This window comes from Littorina saxatilis, linkage group LG7 (genome assembly GCF_037325665.1).
Source record: "Littorina saxatilis isolate snail1 linkage group LG7, US_GU_Lsax_2.0, whole genome shotgun sequence".
Lineage (NCBI taxonomy): Eukaryota > Metazoa > Mollusca > Gastropoda > Littorinimorpha > Littorinidae > Littorina > Littorina saxatilis.
Window position 1 is genome coordinate 58,067,818 of NC_090251.1, and position 21,728 is coordinate 58,089,545.

The following is a 21,728-nucleotide window of genomic DNA, read 5'->3' on the forward strand; positions in this document are numbered from 1 at the left end:
ATGTTTGTTTGTTTGTTTTGTTTTTATTATTAACAATTACGCGACCTTATTCTTTGTGGAGTTTGCAAAGAAAAGTACGATTCTGAAAAAAAACCATTTCATGAGACTTCCCAGTCGGCTTTTTCTGAGAAACACAGCATATTAGTGTATAATTATTTTGAATGAAGGGAATTATAAAGAATACCGTACAACGCACCAGCTGCTTTAATCGGTAATTGGAAATTCAATTTGAACACAATTGTAATAGACAAATGCCGAATAAATTATTGTTTAAGGTTACAAGTACAATTAAGTACAATGCGATTTGAAGTTAGGACCGTGGCCTGTGTTCGAATCCCGGTCGCGCCTGGTAGGTTAAGGGGGAAGATTGTTCCGATCTCCCAGGTCAACTAATGTGCCGACCTGCCCCCTTCGTGTGTACTCGCAAGCACAAGACCAATGCACCATGTAGGGTATACTAAAAAAAATAAAAGATAAAATAAAAAAAGTTTATTCTCTGTTGCATGTCAGATCTGGGACAACCACCATTCCCGCGAGCGTGTCAAGTTGAACGTGCAGAAGTCATTGGAGAAGCTGCAGCTGTCCTGTGCAGACCTGGTGCTCGTGCACTGGCCTACGTCATTCAAGGTCAGGGTCACGTGAGGCAAACTGCTACTCGTTGGTTTGCCTCGACACTATAATTTTTTTTTTATCTTAGCAATGTTTTGTCAAAGCATACCAGTGTTTTATCATAGCAGTGTTTTATCATAGCAGTGATTTATCATATCAGTGTTTTATCATAGCAGTGATTTATCATAGCAGTGATTTATCATATATCAGTGTTTTATCATACGAGTGATTTATCATACCAGTGTTTTATCATACTAGTGTTTTATCATACCAGTGATTTATCCGCATAACAGTGTTTTATCATACCAGTGTTTTATCATACCCATGTTTTATCATACCAGTGTTTTATCTTACCAGTGTTTTATCATACGGCAGGCTTTAATTATAGCAGTATTTTATTCCAGCAGTGTGTTGAGGAACTTAGACTATCATCGAACTACAGCTACCCCTGACTTCTGAAGTCCTCTTATTGATCGTACAAATCGCTTTCTGTATCCCTTCCTCCTCCTCCCATTCCTCCTTTGACAAGGATGACGAAGCCTTGTAAGCTTTGTCCACGGGAGGTTTGTTCCAAACGTTTGGTTTTCAAAAGATAAGATATGTCTTCTGTGATAAAGTATTATTTGAGAAAATAAAATAAAAAGGCAATATAGGTTATATCACTTTTATAATGATTTAATTTGATGTGTTGTCCCATGTTGAGCCTATACTGTACCCCAATGTGCTTCATGTCTCTGCTTTATGCAAATCAGGATGGTGACGACAACTTCCCCAAGGGCCCGGATGGAAAGATCATCTACGCTTTCCACGACCTGCTGGACACCTGGAAGGTAAGTTGTTGTTGTTGTTGTTGTTGTTGTTGTTGTTGTTGTTGTTGTTGTTGTTGTTGTTGTTGTTGTTGTTCGTTTTCTTTCGTCTTCATACAGATTTTTAACAGGATATGAAACTTGTTCGTGTGTGTGTGTGTGTGTGTGTGTGTGTGTGTGTGTGTGTGTGTGTGTGTGTGTGTGTGTGTGTGTGTGTGTGTGTGTGTGTGTGTGTTTAAATCGTATCTCTATGGTATTTTTTCTTTTTTTCTTTGCTGTTGATTTTGTAGGGTTTTTTTTCTTCTGCAGCTTCTGTTCTTTTACTTTGCATTTAAGTTTCAATTTATTTTTCACTCGCGGTTGGATGACAGTCTGAAAGATATTAATGTTTTCATAAACATATACTTAAGCCATCCAGGCAATCATTCCAATTCTCTTCTTCTTCTTCTTCTTCTTCTTCTTCTTCTTCTTCTTCTTCTTCTTCTTCTTCTTCTTCTTCGTTCATGGGCTGAAACTCCCACGTTCACTCATGTTTTTGCACGAGTGGGTTTTTACGTGTATGACCGGTTTTACCCCACCGTTCAGACAGCATACGCCGATTTCGGGGGAAGCATGCTGGGTATTTTTGTGCTTCTATAACCCACCGAACTCTGACAATGAAATGCCACTTGGTCTTGTGCTTCCAATGAAATGCCACTTGGTCTTGTGCTTCCAATGAAATGCCACTTGTTGCCAGGGAATGGAGGACTGCGTGAAGGCGGGCCTGGCGCGGAACATCGGTATCTCCAACTTCAACAGCAAGCAGATACAGCGTGTGCTGGACGCTGCCACAATCAAGCCCTGCAGTCTGCAGGTCAGTCAGTAGTACTGTTATGTCTTGTAACGTTATCATCATCATCATCATCGTCGTCGTCGTCGTCATCGTCGTCATCATCATCATCATCATCATCATCATCATCATCATCACCAGTGTAATGTATTATAATGTGACACACACACAACGTTTGGCGGTTTGCTGGACGCTGCCAACATCAAAGCCTGCAGTCTTCATTACAGCAGTGGCGTAATGTGCTGTGTTCTGTAAGTAATGACATGAAATCAAATGAAGTGTATCTTACATACGTGAGAGAGAACATCCATTTCTTCACACGCTTGTTCATCGTGTAAAGGGGGTTGAGCCAAAGCACGGTCTGGCAGGGACCTATTTTTCACTGCTCGTGATGACAGTCACCGAGACAAACTTCATTCTCAAAACACATTTGCGCTTACTGTTGCCCAATTTTTGAATTGGTGATGATAACGAAGTCACCTTCTTATATCAAAAAGTTTGCCATCATTTCAGTGCAGGTGACGGTATCCATGTCCCACCCCTATGTCACCACATTCACGTGAAAGACCTCGGTCATTCTCTCACAAGTGCAGGTGGCTGATACACCTAAATACGCACACACGTGGGTAGCGCAACAAATTGTTACTGCTAGCTGGGGTCAGTAATCGACCCGAATATTCCAGCAATGGGATGATAAATTGAATGAAATGTTGAGGTTGTGTGCCGTGTGTGCAGATCGAGGTCAACCCGACCTTCAGCAACGAGCGGCTTGTCCAGTTCGCTCAGACCAACAGCATGGTGGTGTCCAGCTACGCCCCGCTCGGCGCCCCAGGCAGACCATGGTACCTGCATTATTTTTATTAGGGAGGGAGGGGGGAGGGGAGATTTTATCCCCTTGTAAAATTCGGGTAACATACGTAAAGCGCCGCTAAGTCTTGTCAGGCATACGTCTTGCGTCTTGCGTCTTTGTCTTTGTAAGATGAGGAGCATGCTCAATAGTTAGGATGTAGCAAGAGTTAACAGAGGATTGTAGCAAGAGTTAACAGAGGATTGTAGCAAGAGTTAACAGAGGATTGTAGCAAGAGTTAACAGAGGATTGTAGCAAGAGTTAACAGAGGATTGTAGCAAGAGTTAACAGAGGATTGTAGCAAGAGTTAACAGAGGATTGTAGCAAGAGTTAACAGAGGATTGTAGCAAGAGTTAACAGAGGATTGTAGCAAGAGTTAACAGAGGATTGTAGCAAGAGTTAACAGAGGATTGTAGCAAGAGTTAACAGAGGATTGTAGCAAGAGTTAACAGAGGATTGTAGCAAGAGTTAACAGAGGATTGTAGCAAGAGTTAACAGAGGATTGTAGCAAGAGTTAACAGAGGATTGTAGCAAGAGTTAACAGAGGATTGTAGCAAGAGTTAACAGAGGATTGTAGCAAGAGTTAACAGAGGATTGTAGCAAGAGTTAACAGAGGACAGCCGTTGCCCCTCCTCCCCCCCCCCTCCCTCCCCCCACACCCCTTATCCTCCACCCGTTTTTGAAGGCAGAGCATATTGTCTTAGTCAATCCACACAATGCAACACCAACTGTGAGTGACTGTATCTCGGCAGAGGCAGAACGAGCTTAGCTCGAGGATTTAGTTACCTTACATCGAAAGTCAACGTTGAGCCAGTGCGGTTAATTTATCATCTGTTGCGAACACTGTCGAGTTACTGTTTACTTAACTAGATAATGAATACTTTCAGGAAGCAAAGCACTGACCCTTGCGCCATCGAGGATCCCGTGATAACCGGCCTTGCCTCTAAGAAGGGAAAGTCACCTGCTCAGGTAAGTCAGACATCAAACTTTCACTGGTTTCTCTTCAGTAGACAGACACTTTATGTTGTGTACAAAACAAGTAATCTTCAGGTGGCACCTTCAGCGGGGGCTGTGTGTCTGTGTCAAGGTAGAGATGATTGTGATTACAGGTGATACTCAGGTGGCACCTTCAGAGGGGGCTGTGTGTCTGTGTCAAGGTAGAGATGATTGTGATTACAGGTGATACTCAGGTGGCACCTTCAGAGGGGGCTGTGTGTCTGTGTCAAGGTAGAGATGATTGTGATTACAGGTGATACTCAGGTGGCACCTTCAGAGGGGGCTGTGTGTCTGTGTCAAGGTAGAGATGATTGTGATTACAGGTGATACTCAGGTGGCACCTTCAGAGGGGGCTGTGTGTCTGTGTCAAGGTAGAGATGATTGTGATTACAGGTTATACTCAGGTGGCACCTTCAGAGGGGGCTGTGTGTCTGTGTCAAGGTATAGATGATTGTGATTACAGGTGATACTCAGGTGGCACCTTCAGAGAGGTCTGTGTCACGGTAGAGATGATTGTGATTACAGGTGATACTCAGGTGGCACCTTCAGAGAGGGCTGTGTGTCTGTGTCACGGTAAAGATGATTGTGATTACAGGTGATACTCAGGTGGCACCTACAGAGGGGGCTGTGTGTCTGTGTCAAGGTAGAGATGATTGTGATTACAGGTGATACTCAGGTGGCACCTTCAGAGAGGGCTGTGTGTCTGTGTCAAGGTAGAGATGATTGTGATTACAGGTGATACTCAGGTGGCACCTTCAGAGAGGGCTGTGTGTCTGTGTCACGGTAGAGATGATTGTGATTACAGGTGATACTCAGGTGGCACCTTCAGAGAGGGCTGTGTGTCTGTGTCAAGGTAGAGATGATTGTGATTACAGGTGATACTCAGGTGGCACCTTCAGAGAGGACTGTGTGTCTGTGTCACGGTAGAGATGATTGTGATTACAGGTGATACTCAGGTGGCACCTTCAGAGAGGACTGTGTGTCTGTGTCACGGTAGAGATGATTGTGATTACAGGTGATACTCAGGTGGCACCTTCAGAGAGGACTGTGTGTCTGTGTCACGGTAAAGATGATTGTGATTACAGGTGATACTCAGGTGGCACCTACAGAGGGGGCTGTGTGTCTGTGTCAAGAGTCTCAACGCTGACCGCATCAAGCAGAACTTGGACGTGGGTGAAACCGTCTTCTTGCTCTTTTTTCTTTACATAGTTTGTTTTATCAAAGTGTGGGTCCTCAAATTCAACATTAACCGTATAAAACGCCATGGTCGGGTTCCTACAGCTTATAAAGTAACCGATACCTTTTTTGACTCACATGCGAAGCAAAAGTGAGTCTATGTACTCACCCGAGTCGTCCGTCCGTCCGTCCCCCCCCCCCCCCCCCCCCCCCGTCCGGACGTCCGTCCGGAAAACTTTAACGTTGGATATTTCTTGGACACTATTCAGTCTATCAGTACCAAATTTGGCAAGATGGTGTATGATGACAAGGCCCCAAAAAACATACATAGCATCTTGACCTTGCTTCAAGGTCAAAGTCGCAGGGGCCATAAATGTTGTCTAAAAAACAGCTATTTTTCAAATTTTTCCCATTTTCTCTGAAGTTTTTGAGATTCAATACCTCACCTATATATGATATATAGGGCAAAGTAAGCCCCATCTTTTGATACCAGTTTGGTTTACCTTGCTTCAAGGTCAAGGTCACAGGAGCTCTTCAAAGTTGGATTGTATACATATTTTGAAGTGACCTTGACCCTGAACTATGGAAGATAACTGTTTCAAACTTAAAAATTATGTGGGGCACATGTTATGCTTTCATCAAGAGACACATTTGGTCACATATGATCAAGGTCAAGGTCACTTTGACCCTTATGAAATGTGACCAAAATAAGGTAGTGAACCACTAAAAGTGACCATATCTCATGGTAGAAAGAGCCAATAAGCACCATTGTACTTCCTATGTCTTGAATTAACAGCTTTGTGTTGCATGACCTTGGATGACCTTGTCAAGGTCACATGTATTTTGGTAGGAAAAATGTGTAAAGCAGTTCTTAGTGTATGATGTCATTGCTAGGTTTAGTTATTTGACCTTGACCCTGAAGGTCAAGGTCATGTAAAGGTCAAGTTCAAGCATGTGAGTCGTATGGGCTTTGCCCTTCTTGTATTATTATTTTTTTAATCTTTATTTTTGGTAGGAAGATAACGGTCGAACGCTGAAGAAGAAGTCATTTACATTACGGAATTCATGTTGAAAACATGCCCACCCACATTACGAGGCAGGCCCACCCACATTACGAGGCAGCCCCACCCACATTACGAGGCAGCCCCACCCACATTACGAGGCAGCCCCACCCACATTACGAGGCAGCCCCACCCACATTACGAGGCAGCCCCACCCACATTACGAGGCAGCCCCACCCACATTACGAGGCAGCCCCACCCACATTACGAGGCAGCCTGGCTGATTGTTTGTATGGAAGGGGAAGGGGGTCCTCAGGGTGCGACACCTGGTCTTGTGTGTCATAATGGTGTTAACCCGGGTGGGCATCTTTATTTCACACATAACACAAAACAGTGGCTGATATCTCACATAACACAAAACAGTGGCTGATATCTCGCATAACACAAAACAGTGGCTGATATCACACATAACACAAAACAGTGGCTGATATCTCACATAACACAAAACAGTGGCTGATATCTCACATAACACAAAACAGTGGCTGATATCTCACATAACACAAAACAGTGGCTGATATCTCACATAACACAAAACAGTGGCTGATATCTCACACAACACAAAACAGTGGCTGATATCTCACATAACACAAAACAGTGGCTGATATCACACATAACACAAAACAGTGGCTGATATCTCACATAACACAAAACAGTGGCTGATATCTCACGTAACACAAAACAGTGGCTGATATCTCACATAACGCAAAACAGTGGCTGATATCTCACATAACGCAAAACAGTGGCTGATATCTCACATAACACAAAACAGTGGCTGATATCTCACATAACACAAAACAGTGGCTGATATCTCACATAACACAAAACAGTGGCTGATATCTCACATAACACAAAACAGTGGCTGATATCACGCATAACACAAAACAGTGGCTGATATCTCACATAACACAAAACAGTGGCAGATATCTCAGGCATAACACAAAACAGTGGCTGATATCTCACATAACACAAAACAGTGGCTGATATCTCACATAACACAAAACAGTGGCTGATATCTCACATAACACAAACAGTGGCTGATATCTCACATAACACAAAACAGTGGCTGATATCTCACACAACACAAAACAGTGGCTGATATCTCACATAACACAAAACAGTGGCTGATATCTCACATAACACAAAACAGTGGCTGATATCTCACATAACACAAAACAGTGGCTGATATCTCACATAACACAAAACAGTGGCTGATATCTCGCATAACACAAAACAGTGGCTGATATCACACATAACACAAAACAGTGGCTGATATCACACATAACACAAAACAGTGGCTGATATCACACATAACACAAAACAGTGGCTGATATCACACATAACACAAAACAGTGGCTGATATCTCACATAACACAAAACAGTGGCTGATATCTCACATAACACAAAACAGTGGCTGATATCTCACATAACACAAAACAGTGGCTGATATCTCACATAACACAAAACAGTGGCTGATATCTCTAGAACACAAAACAGTGGCTGATATCTCACATAACACAAAACAGTGGCTGATATCTCACATAACACAAAACAGTGGCTGATATCTCACATAACACAAAACAGTGGCTGATATCTCACATAACACAAAACAGTGGCTGATATCTCACATAACACAAAACAGTGGCTGATATCTCACATAACACAAAACAGTGGCTGATATCACACATAACACAAAACAGTGGCTGATATCTCTATCATTACTAAGTCTGGAATGAAGCGAACACTTATCTTAGAAAGCGTTCATTGTGTTCCGTCTCTGGCAGGATGGTCAGAACGTCGAGCCCATTTTGATTTGATATTTTTTGTATTGACTTGCCAGAGACTGAACACAATCAACGCTTTCAAAGATAAGTTTTCACTTCATTTATGTGTGGGTCTGTGACACTAAAACGACCGTTGGGTCGATGTTCTTGTGAAAGACTCGTTTTGTTAAAATTAAAACGTTCCAGTACCTTACCATTCTTGTTCGGGTTGGGTTTTTTATTCTTAATTTTGGAACGTTAGCAGAAAACCTGTTTTGGGATTTGTTTCCTGCAGGTGTTTGACTTCGAGCTGTCAGCGGAGGAGATGTCCCAGATCTCAGGACTCAACCAGAACTTCCGTCTGTACACGCAGGGCGTGTAAGTACTGCTTTCTGTTGATTTCCACCTTCTCCTATAACTTTACATGTCATGGCGAGGTTAGAATGAGCACTGCACTTGTGGTTCCTTGGGTCACAGGTTCGAATCCAAGTCTGGCTGACAAGGGTCAACTTTATGTGATGACTCGACTCACAGACCGTATCCATGTCCCTGTGCCTCTTCTGTGTCACTGCCGTCCAACGTAAAATAACCTCCGTCATTCTGACACAAGTGCGGATATAGCTGGTGATAGCAAATAAACATGTTAACACATGAGTAGCGCGACTCTTGTTGCTGCTAGCTTTCCACGATGATGATGATGATGATGATGATGATGATGATGATGATGATGATGATGATGTGGGGAGGAGGGGGGTAGAAGGAGGAGATTACAACAAGAAGATTAAGATAAGCCTAACCAGTTGAAATGAGTGAGTGTTGTCGACAGCCTGTCCTTTATATACAACAGGGAATAGAGGTACATCAGCTTGACAAAGTTTCATTCATATTGCAGCACCGCGGAGCACCCGGAGTACCCCTTCAAGGCTGAGTTTTAACGGACTTCAAACAACGCCGAAGTACCCCTTCAAGGCTGAGTTTTAACGGACTTCAAACAACGCCGAAGACAATGCACAGTTGTTTACCTGAATTCTAATTTCGTTGAGTCTGTGTCAGCGCACACGGTCTTATTAAACTGTAAGACTCATCTTTGTTGTGTATCTAGTGGTACGTGATGAATCAGCATTTATTAAAACAAAACTGAATTTAAATCTGAGTAAAACGTGTTGGTGTGTGTGTGTGTGTGTGTGTGTGTGTGTGTGTGTGTGTGTGTGTGTGTGTGTGTGTGTGTTTGTGTGTGCTTGCGTGTATGTGAGAGACAGACAGACAACTTGAGCAGGGATTATCCTCAACCACAATCAACTTTTCTTTTATGAAGACGAAATTCACCAGAGAGATAAAACAGAGACAAACACAAGTTCTTTGCATCTCCCATCCCAGGTAACAACTCGGGGGAAATTGTCTAATTAATCAGACCCTGGGTCTACAGAAAACATCACGTGCCGCTGATAAACACATCACAAACAACCTGACTGTCCTAGACGAACGCTGATCCACACACGATGCATTCCTACCTGCTGCCGGATAATAGCGGTGGTAATTGCTTTTATTCGTCAATACAATAATCTTCGGGCAAACCTGCATGTGCAAGCAACACGATCCGCACCCGACCAATCAAATCGTCTTCTTTGTGTCACGTGCAGAACCACACACACACACACACACACCGTCACACACCGTCACACACACACACACACACCGTCACACTGACACACACACACACACACACACACCGTCACACACACACACACACACACACATGTAAGTCCAATCACGTCGTGTCTCATATATCACATGACACGCATTAGACCAATTAAATCGCCTCCGTCACGTGCCGCAGAAGCCACACACGGAAGACCAATCAGATTAATTCCCATCGACCACTGTCCGCAGAGTGACTCGCATTGGACCAATCAAATCGAGCTTTGGAGCTCTCGCTAAGAAACGAACCAATAAGGAGAAGGTGGCTGGAACAACGATAAGAAACTAGCCTTTTGTTCATTGGAGAAGGAATATATTCTCACAGTTCCCCGAGGTCCTTGTCTCTGTGTCCATCGCATCACTCCTTCGTCAGTCCACAAGTCAGAAAAAAATCACCACAGCTGCTGTGAAGGCTCCTGTAGGCTGGGGTCCTGATTTGGCCTATTTGGTCCGCTGGACCCAAAAAGCAACAACTAACTAACTAACTCCTGTAGGCTGTCAGCTAGTAGTTCTTAAAACACTGTATTGCGATCCGACATTGTCGTAACCAAAGGGTCAGTTTAAGCACGGCCCAGAAAGCTACAGTTATTAAAGTCAATCACTGAGAAGAAATCCCTGCTGGTTGTGATGAAACGGCTACGTCACCTTCTTCTTTGTTGTTCGATGCTTCTCACGGGTAACATGTTACAACCACGCACTAACTAGTCATTGTCGACTAATGATAATTTGCAAGTATAACGTTTTCAGTGTCTGTTTTTAGCTTCAGAGTTGATGTTGTTTTGCTAGAATTTCTTTCCTTGTGCATCACTCCAAACTCACAATCCAAACGTTTTCGACAAACAAGTAAATAAATCAAATAGTCACTTTTTGTGGTATTATAACAAACGTTTTGTAAAAACTGAATTTTCTGCATGTTTACCCGACCAATACGGATCCCGTTAAGAGTTTGTACTACACGTTGTACTCGCCGAGCTGCCACTTCACGTTCTTTATAACACTGTACCCCCCCCCCCCCCCTTAATAAAAATTTTTTTAAAAAGTCATTTGCGCTAGGTTTCCATCCTTTGAGGGCGAGCAAGGATTTTGTCGCAGTGTGTCACAAAATATCTCTACCGTGTCGCCAAAAAAACAAACCCAAAGCTATTGACATATATATATGTGACCAACATAATTATGACTTGCCAACGTGTGCGTGCTCTGAGCGTTGAGGGTCCAGTGAAATTTCCCCATCACACGCACACAGTCCGGTCAAGTCCTCTGGAAACCCAGGGTGAATTTGTCCATCACTGTTTCTGAATTTGGGCCAAGAACAGGAACACACGAGACACGTACCATGGGAGACAATCCTCTTTTCTCTAGACTATTCTCACTTGGTGGTGATACGCCCAATATGAGAGAGTGAACAGCACCTCCAGTATACATCCGGGCCGGGACGGACACGGGTCAACTTTATGTGCAGACCCAGAGACAGTATCCATCTCCCACCACCGTGTCACCACAGAGGCACGAAAAAGACCTCGGTCATTCTGCCATACGTGCAGATGGCCGATATCACCTGAACACATCTAAAGTCGGGTTAAAACCCGAGAACATGCCCCTAATGGCTTTGCTGTGAGGGCGTAAAACTTGAATGTCTCTCCCCCCTCCAGTATATACTTCCTGCTTTGTCCTGACGTCGTGGAAGCAACACGCTGCTCTCTTGGTGCTCGTTCATTGGGAGATTGGTGAAGACAGAATGATATGGAGGATTAACAATAGTTTTAATTCTGTTCAGTTTTGCCGTGTTTTGTGTGTGTGTGGTTTTTTCCCGGTGTGAGTAGACCTGAGCACACCAAAGTGAGAATATGGGGAATGAGCTTTGGAGATAGATTTACAGATAAACAATGAGCTTTGGAGATAGATTTACAGATAAACAAACAAAAAACGTTGTTGTTGCTGCTGCTGTGAAGAACACAGGTTTCAGTTTGCGAAATTGATTTAACACAAAACTTCCATTCTGCAAAAAAACAAAAACAAGTACAACACACACAACCACAACAACCACAACAACCACACCAACAACAACAACAACAACAACAACAAGTCAGGCTTGCCAATTTGCTAGTGTTGAAACGTAAGGATGTTTCCGCGTGTAAGCTTTCCCGCGGCTGTGGTGGTCCCAATGTTGTTACACACAGACAAATAAACTGTGGTGGACACCATTTACACACACACACACACACACACACACACACACACACACACACACACACACACACACACACACACAAATAGTTCATATTCCATGGACTGCCAGCCAAGCTGACACGCAGTTCCACCATTTACACACACACACACACACACACACACACACACACACACACACACACACACACACACAAACAGACAAATAGTTCATATTCCATGGACCGCCAGCCAAGCTGACTCGCAGTTCCACCATTTACTGCCAGGCGCTCAGTCACCAACCGAGATGTAACAAGACATTGATACTTTTCATTCATTATACATATTGAGAATAATTATGTACACCAACAGTCTCCAGCTATACATGGGCCGTTCTCGTGCTCGCCACAATCCACACATCACAGGTACTCGGAGCAAAGCCACACGAGTTTGGAGCAAAGTTTCTTCACATTCCGGATACTAAATCGATCCCTTTTCTGTTACATCTTCGGTGTTTACTAAACCTTTCCTTCATTTCAGATCTCCGTAAGGCAAAAATGCCAAAATTACTTCAACAATATGTTGATACTGAAACAGCGCTGGGAATGATTTTTTTTTTTTAAACAAAAGAATCTCTTGATCCAAACTCGTGGAGCGACACTAAACATACCGTGGTATATGATTAAAACATCGCCCTCAATCTTTCACACAACCACTGAGTGAGACAAACGCAGCCATTCTCAGCTAAACGCTTCATCTACATTAATCACAACACTCTAAATCTCAAATAACATCAGACTGCAGCATCTAATTGAAATTGAAACCTGCTGAGCGCCACAAGGCTACACAATCTACAATAAAATCGCTTCCTCGCTTAATGTTGTTGATAATGTATGGAAGAGATTACCTCTACAGTGGAACCTGAGCTGAAAGGTCACCTTTACAACATGTCCCTACATTACAGGTGGTCTTTCCTGACAGGTTTCCTTCGGTGAAATTTAGACATAGACACCTCGGGACAAAAGCATGCGTCCTTGCAAAGGAGGTGTCCTCTCGTGTATTAGTACAACCCCCTGGGACACACACAAGTAGTTGTAACAACGGTAAAAGATCAAATCGGGCATGGGGGATTATGAGAAGGTAATGTGTCCTACTACTTTGGCAATATGCTATGACTAGCAGCAACAAGCAAGGGCTCGCTGCACGACCATCATGTAGAGTGTGTCACCACTTGGACACGTCTGGAACAAGTCAAAACAAGTTTTCCACTTCTCTTTGAAATTCAATTAAAACAGTGCATTTTTAACAGCAAAAGTGCAGCTTTGGACTCCAATCATTGATACCATTGCTGTCACAACAGCTGCAGACTTGGGACACGTGTGATGCGCTGAGTGTGATGCACTGAGTGTGATGCGCTGAGTGTGATGCGCTGAGTGTGATGCGCTGAGTGTGATGCGCTGAGTGTGATGCGCTGAGTGTGATTGTGCTGGTGCTGGTGATCAAGTGTTATTGTAATGTAAACAACCCTGGGTCAACCATGGAATGGATTGCATGACACACACACACACACACACACACACACACACACACACACACACACACACACACACACACACAAACATACACCACATAGTAGACAGGGAGAACAGGCTTTAAGTCCAACGTCCCTGACTTCCCTGCACGTGCACAATGTAACACTGAAATCTGAACTTGCACAGCCATCCCACACAGCAAGACTAGCACACAAAGCATCACACTTGTACAAAACCCACACGCAGGACAAAAAGCGAGAAAAAAGCGCAGCCCACTTTGGCACCAACTCTCAGAACACACAGCGAGGAACAACAACTTGCACCAAACATGGCTTCCACAGTCACTGGAACACCAGGACACATCTTACCTTACTCTCACTGGAACACCAGGACACATCTTACCTTACTCTCACTGGAACACCAGGACACATCTTACCTTACTCTCACTGGAACACCAGGACACATCTTACCTTACTCTCACTGGAACACCAGGACACATCTTACCTTACTCTCACTGGAACACCAGGACACATCTTACCTTACTCTCACTGGAACACCAGGACACATCTTACCTTACTCTCACTGGAACACCAGGACACATCTTACCTTACTCTCACTGGAACACCAGGACACATCTTACCTTACTCTCCTAGTTATACATGGGTCCTTGAGATGCAAGCTAAGGTCAAACACTTTTCCTTCCCTCAAAAAGTGTATGAGAAAACCTCCTCTAGCAGTGAACGCATCAACACTATTATTGCTTATACGTTCTTTGCTTCTACAATTTGGCAAAATTTTGAACACACTCAAACACTCTCCCAAGATTTTGCTAAAATCTGACCACATTTTACTAACCTCAATCCATTTTTAGACATAATTCATACGGAAGCAAACAAGAAATACAGGCTGTTTAGTACTGCAAGGAAGGCTCTTTCACAGTCTAAAATGTTGTAAAAGTTTCATCCTACCAGGCATATCTTCTTGAAGGTGTCCAGTCGTTCCTCTCAAGGCGTTCACATTAAAAGAGTGACTTTAGTTCAGCACATGTCTTGCCTTTCTGCACCCGTGTTGAAAACAACCCCACACTACTAACACTCCATTACATAGCCTTCACAACAATCCTAACCTAACATACACACAGAACAGACAAACACTCAGGTAGCTAACTTCTCAAGACTGTGGTGAAGACAAAAAATATTGCACATACAAACTCAAACGGCTGACATGACAGCAGTGAACAGTTGCCTAGCAACTCATGGTTTGTACATGTGTTGCCAGGACAACGGCAATTCAGAATCTTTCGGTCCAGGTCATTTTGGACCAGACATAGTTCCTGCAAACACTGAACATTGTGTTGGAGAGTAAGGCCAGCAAAACCAAGTTTCTACCGAGTTCCTTGAACACAGTTCTGTACTTTCGGCTTGAACGCAAAGACAACAAGAGCATTAGGACACAAAGACGCAGACTTGCTTCAGCCATATATAGTGCTACCTACTTTACTGCTTCAATCTGGATTATAGTCAGTGAGAATGTATTGCTTTCTCTGAGAGGTTCAGATCTCTTTTGTAATTAATGTTGCTACATCAACTGCGGCCTATTTTGTGTCCACAAAATAACAAAACTTTAAGCGCGTTTTATATAAAACATTGCCAAGTACACAAGCTGGTATGCTGAACTATAAAACATTGCCAAGTACACAAGCTGGTATGCTGAACTAGTGCAGACGAACTTGGAAAGGGAGAGAATAAGCACAATAAAGTGAATAGAGAAGAAAAGTCAGGACATTTTAATTTCAAACATTTGTCAGACTTTCATAACGTAGGTTACATTTCACTTTCTGTATTTGACAGACTTCCGTTATGAATGTTACATTTCAATTTTAATTTCTTCAGCCTTCCATAAAAATTATATGTTGCATTTCAGTTTTGAATGTTTTGAGACTTTATATTGTGAGTGTTCCAGACTTTTGTCGCGCATGTTTTTAGCGAAGAGTACAAACACCACAACATATCAATACCAAATAAGCAACAACAGTGCAAAAACAAGAACAATATTTTCTTTGTAATCTTCCATTATTCCTGCTAAAGTGCATGATGATGTCATGGTATTAGCCAAAATACAGCATAAAAAATCCTCCCATGAAAAATTTCTATTTCCTTAACACTATCATATTTCACATTTTCAACATAAAGAATAAAAAAAGTTTGATGAAAAATCTCACATCACAGATTGCTAGCAAAGAACACGTGACAAACACACACAGTGTGTCGGTGAACTAGAGGTACAATTAGATTGCCTCCCTTTATAGAGAAAAAACACCGTACACGCTGTGAACTGTCGACAGACACACCAACACTACCAAACTGACTCAAGCAAAATGACAAATGAAAAACAAGTCGCGTAAAGCGAAAATACAATATTTAGTCAAGTAGCTGTCGAACTCACAGAATGAAACTGAACGCAACGCAACGCAGCAAGACCGTATACTCGTAGCATCGTCACTCCACCGCCCGTGGCAAAGGCAGTGCCCGTGGAATTGACAAGAAGAGCGGGGTATTCGTTGCGCTGAGAAGGATAGCACGCTTTTCTGTACCTCTCTTCGTTTTAACTTTCTGAGCGTGTTTTTAATCCAAACATATTATATCTATATGTTTTTGGAATCAGGAGGAATAAGATGAAAGTGTTTTTAAATTGATTTCGAAAAAAAAAATTTGATAATAATTTTTATATATTTAATTTTCAGAGCTTGTTTTTAATCCGAATATAACATATTTATATGTTTTTGGAATCAGCAAATGATGGAGAATAAGATAAACGTAAATTTGGATCGTTTTATAAATTTTTATTTTTTTTTACAATTTTCAGATTTTTAATGACCAAAGTCATTAATTAATTTTTAAGCCACCAAGCTGAAATGCAATACCGAAGTCCGGGCTTTGTCGAAGATTACTTGACCAAAATTTGAACCAATTTGGTTGAAAAATGAGGGCGTGACAGTGCCGCCTCAACTTTCACGAAAAGCCGGATATGACGTCATCAAAGACATTTATCAAAAAAATGAAAAAAACGTTCGGGAATTTCATACCCAGGAACTCTCATGTCAAATTTCATAAAGATCGGTCCAGTAGTTTAGTCTGAATCGCTCTACACACACACACACACACACAGACACACAGACACACGCACATACACCACGACCCTCGTTTCGATTCCCCCTCGATGTTAAAATATTTAGTCAAAACTTGACTAAATATAAAAAATGAAGCAAACTAAAAATTCAACACACGCCGGGCAGCACCAAAATATTAGTTGAAGGAAAAGAAAGTTGTCTGTCGAGTTGCTTCACAGCCCTGTTGTCTGTCGAGTTGCTTCACAGCCCTGTTGTCTGTCGAGTTGCTTCACAGCCCTGTTCCAGTCTCACCTACCGCTCAGTACAATTCTTTCCACACACTTCACATGCCTTCCTCAATCTTCACACTAACTTCACACATGACCTCTCTACATTTCTTTCTCTCACAATTCCACAGTGAGATGAAGTGACATTTCAAAAGGAACTAGCTACCATGCATAACTCTAATCATAGTACAGCTAGTGGTTTTTTTTCCTTATTTGAAACCGGTACACATGCATCATGTATCAAGTGAGGGAGAAAGAACATGTGCACACCAGTGAGGGTTGCTGGTACTTGATTCCACTATTCACCACTGACAACTTTGTGTGAAAATGACGAGGGCATGTGGAAGTCGGCCTAGAAGCTGAAGAAGTCAAATGAAACACAACGTGGAATGAAGATCAAACTCACACCTAATGTTCTCGAGCTGTTACACACTTCTCTCAGGCTTCGTGTGTACATATCCCACTCTCTAGATTAACGAATTATTATTCGACCAACACACTACACGTGTAGTACCGTTATGCTACACATTAGCCTTTGTGTGTACATGTCCAACTCTCTAGATTAACAAGGTATTATTCGACCAACACACTACACGTGTAGTAACACTATATTACACACCAGCCTTTGTGTGTACATGTCCAACTCTCAAGATTAACAAGGTATTATTCGTCCAACACACCACACGTGTAGTACGCTGTGCTACACACCAGGCTACACATACAGGATCTGGCTACACACACAGTGGAAGTGAAAGTGGGGCCGTACAATTAGCGGTCAAACACCAAACACTGACATGTACCATACACGCATAATCCTCATCTCTCTCCTGCTTTCTACAGGAAATATGTTCTTCCAGTTCCTGGGCAACCAGGACTTCTTGTTTTCAAATCTTGATCACAGGAACGTTTTTCATATGTATATATATATATATGTATATATAGATATATTCACATCTTTGTGTTGTCTACAGGTGTGTACAAGGTCTCCAAGTATCACTTTAGAACACATATCCCATTATGATAATTACACACACACAAGCTTCATCAGCAGTCTCTCTTGCAAGCACACATCATACTCTTCAAACACTAGTTGGGTAAGGGGTGGGGGGAGATGATAGCTCAAAGTAGAAGGGTACAGAAGTTTACAGTTCTGCTTAAAGTTGCAAAAAGTTGGATTGCCCAAACGGAAAATCTGTGAAAACAATGATCGTACGCGCCACAGAAGTGACATTATTTTAAAGATGTGAAGGAGGAGGAAGCAGAAGGCAAGAGTCTTCTCTCTCTTAATCAACAGTGCTACAAGTCTCAGACAGGTAGGTACTAATGATAGATCAGTCAACAACAAGGGCTGGGGAAGGGGCCAGTATCACACACACACACACACACACACACACTCATCTCAGTCACAACCCATCCTCACGCAGAACCTGTGAAAAATGCATGACTGGATTTATTCAAACTATTATCACCACAGAACGCTCAGTGTCTCTATCACGAGAAGAGGGATGTGGCTCATGCTCCCAGTCACAGTCTCCCTGCCTGGCTTGTCAACACGGGGAGAGAGGGGGAGAGAGGGGGGAGAGAGGGGGGAGAGAGGGGGAGGGAGAAGAGGGGGAGGGGATGGTAAATGGAAAACAAGCCAACAAAACCACCCAACAGTTTCTGCTCGAGGCGCTGAAAGACAAGGTCACTGGGGGGTGAGGGGGGGGGGGGGGGGTGGAGGGGGGGAGGCACTACGTGGACGGTATGTCCACCAGAGTCTTGGGGCCTCGCACCCCCATCCCCGCCGACCCGTTTTCCGAACCTGACCTTGACCCCTTTTTGTCCGGAGAGCTCTGCAGCGAACCAGAACCGGACCCGGAACGAGAATGGGTCTCAGCAGCACTGACAGTCTGTGGGGGTGGGGGGGTGGAGGGACAAGCTGCCCCCTCTCCCCCCGCCCCGTCCTGAGAAGTGTGGGTGGTGGTGGTGGTGGTGGTGGTGGTGGTTGTGTTGTCCTCGTCGTGTGGCGACGTGTGAGAGTTCTGGTTGGGGTCCTGACTGGCGGCCAGCAGCCCCTTGTGCAGGTCGTTGAGCACCTCGGCCTCCTTGTCGGGCAGCAGGTGGAATTGGTGAGAGAAGAGCATGAAGTGCGAGAAGAGCGTGTTGAGGTGCCCGGCCAGCCCCAGCGTCACCATCATGGAAAAGTGCGAGTGGTAGATGTGGGCCAGCACGTGGAACAGGTAGCGGTGGATCTTGCGGCACAGCTCCACAAAGCCTGCAGGGAACTCCTGGCCTGAAACACCGGGATGTTCAGGGTTAGACTGAGGGTTACATCTGTCACATAGACAATACTCAATTGCTTCCTTTTTAATACCAGATTTACAAGTTGCTTTTTTAAAAATAGTGAAATTTGGAGCGTCTTGTGCAATTTGTCTGATGCATAATACTTTCTTTTTAAATTATTGTGTTTCTTTTTATCTCTTTCTTTCTTGGCCCCCGCCCCTTATTTCCCTTCTTTTTCTCCTTTAAATTCTCAGATTTGAGAAAATAAGGTTATATATTCTCCCTTTTCTAACTGTTATTTACTGTCTCCGCAACGTTCAACTGCACATCACGGTCAGTTGACTCGACTACCTGACTGCCTTTTCCCCCTATACAGGTAGTCTGCATGTCTTAAATTCACCTCCCTCTGTTTTTCTCATTACTTTTTTCCAAAGCATTGCTTTTTACTATCTTTAAAGCATCAGAATCTCCTCCTGATACCCGTCTGTCAGTTTGTCTGTGGGGAAAATCCCTCAGTACACATTCCAGCTGCTCTTCACACAAAAAGCACAGAACCGTAACAGTAGTACTAAACAACGCTTACACTGTTACAGAACCCCAACCGTCACACTAAACAACGCTTACCACAACATAGGCCAGTGAACTCTGCCATGGACCAGATGATGTCAATAATCAACATAAATGTCAATACACTTTTTTAAAGATACCTTTTTTTCCGTATAACCGGCCAGAACCATCTTACAAATCATTCTGGATCGGTCTTGGAATCTACGCGGGATAGGATCATATCCTCATTTGGACACATACCAAAAATCCATAACCTGTCAGTTTTCAATGCCGAGAGGGAATGACTTGCTCAATTGATTTTGTACATCACACCTAATGCAATCTGCTAAATTAATTCAGCACAAACAAAGTACAGATTGTAAAGAAAGCAGGCAGTGTTGCATTTGGCACGTAACCAAGTGGTAGGATGGTCTCATCACGGGCAACAGTTGTGCAGTCGTCTACATAGAAAGGATTGTATCTTTAAGGTTCTACTGGGCCAGTCATCTTCTTTCACAGCATGTTGAAAAGCAAAGATACAATAAGAAGAGACCTCAGGTCAATGAACTGTTTACACAATAAGAAGAGACCTCAGGTCAATGAACTGTTTACACAATAAGAAGAGACCTCAGGTCAATGAACTGTTTACACAATAAGAAGAGCATATCTACAGGGGAGACGACCTCGTAACAATATAGCACAGGACTGTTGGTTGTGATGTAGATGAGGTATCACCTTTGAAAAGGGTTCAGCATGGATGGTCTTTTTACACGAACAGGATGTGTGAGTAACAAATTAAGTACCGGGAAGCATCCTTTTAACATGTCTTCGCCATTTTAGAGAATGCAGCCTACCTGTTTGTTTAAGACAAACATTGACACAGAGAAAGTGAAATGGGATGTGCTATACCGGCTAGTACTCCTGCTTCATGTACTAACCTTCCAACCCACTCAACTACCCCCTTCCCCGACCTCCCCAAAAGAGGACAACACTTTATCAGGGCTCTCATCTGGTCACAACAAAAGGAAATAGAGACACACAGAAAGCACCCTAGCTAAGCTATCCTTAGCGATTATGACTTTGGGTGTAGGCCAACTTACCGAACTTTGTGGGGAATATGGACTCGTCGGTGACGGATTTCTGTATGTAGCTCATCATGTGGTCGATGTACTGGGGGGCCGACTGTTTCAACTTTTTGCCCTTTTCGTCCTGCCAGTGGTACTGCCTGCAACACCAGTCTCCACTCTTACCAGTCCTTTCCTTCTCCTTTTTCAGAGAGGGAGAAAGAGAAAGAAAGAAAGAGAGAAAAAGAGAGAGAAAAAGAGAGAGAGAGAGAGAGAGAGAGAGAGAGAGAGAGAGAGAGAGAGAGAGAGAGAGGGAGAGAGAGAGAGAGAGAAAGAGACTGAGAGAGACTAATGGACATACATAGCAAGAGAGAGACAGCGGACCGATACAGAGAAGAGAGAGAGGAGACAGAGAGATAGACAGAGATAGACAGAGATAGAGATGATGATGTGATTTTTTTTCATAATCAGACAAATGGCCAAAAAGACCATACAAATACAAGTGCAGGCAATACAGCCCTTGGCATGAACATCCACAGTATGAAACAGCCCTTGGCCTGAACATCCACAGTGTCAACTGTTTCGTTATGCTGCACAAATGACAGTCATGTTTTCTGCCACTTTTAACAAAGATTCTTTGCTTGAAATAAGTTCAGACATTTTGTCTCACCACATCCCTGGAAAGACACACACAATCTGTTCCTGACAGGTCTCATAATACACAACTGACACCTGACAGGTCTCATAATACACAACTGACACCTGACAGGTCTCATAATACACAACTGACACCTGACAGGTCTCATAATACACAACTGACACCTGACAGGTCTCATGATACACAACTGACACCTGACAGGTCTCATAATACACAACTGACACCTGACAGGTCTCATAATACACAACTGACACCTGACAGGTCTCATGATACACAACTGACACCTGACAGGTCTCATAATACACAACTGACACCTGACAGG

At 43.2% G+C, this 21,728-nt stretch overlaps 2 protein-coding genes across 10 annotated transcripts in view; one reads left to right on the top strand and one right to left on the bottom strand.

Annotated features, from left to right (window-relative positions):
• Nucleotides 1–9,232, top strand: part of LOC138971904 (aldo-keto reductase family 1 member A1-like) — a 94,050-nt gene extending 84,818 nt beyond the window's left edge. For 6 of the 9 annotated variants that reach the window (XM_070344748.1, XM_070344743.1, XM_070344745.1 and 3 more), the window contains exons 4-12: nucleotides 511–627; nucleotides 1,362–1,439; nucleotides 2,152–2,268; nucleotides 2,980–3,086; nucleotides 3,979–4,060; nucleotides 4,201–4,248; nucleotides 5,221–5,256; nucleotides 8,380–8,462; nucleotides 8,977–9,232. In XM_070344748.1, the coding sequence (XP_070200849.1) occupies nucleotides 511–627; nucleotides 1,362–1,439; nucleotides 2,152–2,268; nucleotides 2,980–3,086; nucleotides 3,979–4,060; nucleotides 4,201–4,248; nucleotides 5,221–5,256; nucleotides 8,380–8,462; nucleotides 8,977–9,019 (711 nt within the window). In that variant the 3' untranslated portion in view covers nucleotides 9,020–9,232. Of the gene's footprint in view, nucleotides 1–510; nucleotides 628–1,361; nucleotides 1,440–2,151; nucleotides 2,269–2,979; nucleotides 3,087–3,978; nucleotides 4,061–4,200; nucleotides 4,249–4,892; nucleotides 4,941–5,172; nucleotides 5,257–8,379; nucleotides 8,463–8,976 lie in introns of all 9 variants that reach the window. The other 3 variants (XM_070344752.1, XM_070344750.1, XM_070344749.1) reach the window with 3 other exon arrangements.
• Nucleotides 9,233–12,175: 2,943 nt separating this feature from the next.
• On the bottom strand, nucleotides 12,176–20,909 carry LOC138971898 (MOB kinase activator 2-like; the record flags this gene model as incomplete). Its single annotated transcript, XM_070344735.1, is given in 2 exon segments — nucleotides 12,176–19,148; nucleotides 20,785–20,909. Coding segments are annotated over 2 exon segments (667 nt in total), but the record flags the coding sequence as incomplete, so codon positions are not given.
• Nucleotides 20,910–21,728: the final 819 nt, after the last annotated feature.